A 1,328-nucleotide genomic window follows, 5' to 3' on the forward strand; every position below is an offset into this window, starting at 1 on the left:
ATAGGCACTTCAAAACCCAAGTATCTAAAATCTAGTAACCCCCGGCCATAACCATTTTAGTGTTGGGGCTTCAATCCGAGCGTCTCCCCCGTCCAGAGTACATTGTTATTGTGGTATTAACTAATTTGCCCACAACGGTAAACCAGTCTTCCGTGTTCCCGGTTTTACCCCGGCCAGCTGGCTCTTCGCATCCTTCTTCCAGCCGTTCTTTTATTCTTCCTCTCTCATCCAAAGACCGGACAGCTCCGAGTCTCACCTGTGCCGCTCTGTTCGCCAATCATCGCCCGCCGCCCTCCCTTCGCCTCATCCCCCTCTCTCTCTTCGTAGAAGAATCCGAAGAAGAGGGGGAGTTTAAAAGGGCTTTGAATTTGGTGGAATTCGCGGGTTGCTTCCGTGCCAGGGTTTTTGCTTCTGAGGAGGGAGGGAGAGAATTAGGGAAGGAGGGAAAGATGCGTCCCAGCTTTGGCCGGAGCTGTCTCGCTTTCCTCCTCAAGTTCTTTAGCTTCTTGCAGACCTTCGTTGGGGTCTCGATATTGATCTATTCGGTATGGGTGCTGAATCGCTGGAACCGGCAAGGGCTCGATCTCGATCTAGAAGGCCTCCCGGCTCCTTGGTAAAGCTCTTCTCTCTTTTAGGTTTTTATCATCTTTTTGATCGGATTTGTTATTCTATCGTGTTTAATTGAATTGAGGGGCTGATTGCTCTTGAGGAAAAAGAACAAAAAATGGAGGGATTTTGAGGATGGGTTCTTGCAGCTGATTTCTTATCTCTTATAAGGTTCTTTTCTTTTCATTTTCTATGACGTTTTTGTTAGGATTGATCATTCCTTGCTTCTTGACTAAGGGATTGATGAATGGAAATTGGGTTATTGCGGTCGATTTATGAGTTCTTGGTATCTCTATCTTTGGTAATGTTGTTTTGGAATAATTTTTCTTTCTTTGGTGGGTTTCGTGATTCTTGATTTTGGTGGTGGGCCAGGTTTATATGCGCTATGATGGGTGCAGGGGTTTTGCTGTGTCTGATTGCTTTCACAGGACATGTCGCTGCTGAAGTTGTCAACGGCTGCTGCCTCTGTTTCGTATCCTATGTTGTTGCATCTTTCAATCTCTCTTAATATTCACACAACCAGCTTGAATGTATAGCTTGGAACATGCTATTGTTGCAGAACGATGCTTGCTTGATCCTTTGTGTGTAGCTCAATGGATCTAAAAGGTACTAATCAAATTTAACTACAACTCAAGAATATTTTGGAAGTTGATTAATGCAATGATTTTGACTGATTACTTGAGAAAGAGAGATTATCTTACTGAAATAGAATTTTGAGCTTT

At 43.9% G+C, this 1,328-nt stretch overlaps 1 protein-coding gene across 2 annotated transcripts in view; it reads left to right on the forward strand.

The window, feature by feature from the left end:
• The first annotated feature begins 217 nt into the window (after positions 1-217).
• Positions 218-1,328, forward strand: part of LOC103711877 (tetraspanin-18-like) — a 10,176-nt gene continuing 9,065 nt past the window's right edge. For both annotated transcript variants that reach the window (XM_008798188.4, XM_008798189.4), the window contains exons 1-2: positions 218-613; positions 979-1,078. In XM_008798188.4, the coding sequence (XP_008796410.1) occupies positions 450-613; positions 979-1,078 (264 nt within the window). In that variant the 5' untranslated portion in view covers positions 218-449. The remainder of the gene's footprint in view (positions 614-978; positions 1,079-1,328) is intronic.

The sequence above is a fragment of the Phoenix dactylifera genome, chromosome 17 (genome assembly GCF_009389715.1).
Source record: "Phoenix dactylifera cultivar Barhee BC4 chromosome 17, palm_55x_up_171113_PBpolish2nd_filt_p, whole genome shotgun sequence".
NCBI classification, from domain to species: domain Eukaryota; kingdom Viridiplantae; phylum Streptophyta; class Magnoliopsida; order Arecales; family Arecaceae; genus Phoenix; species Phoenix dactylifera.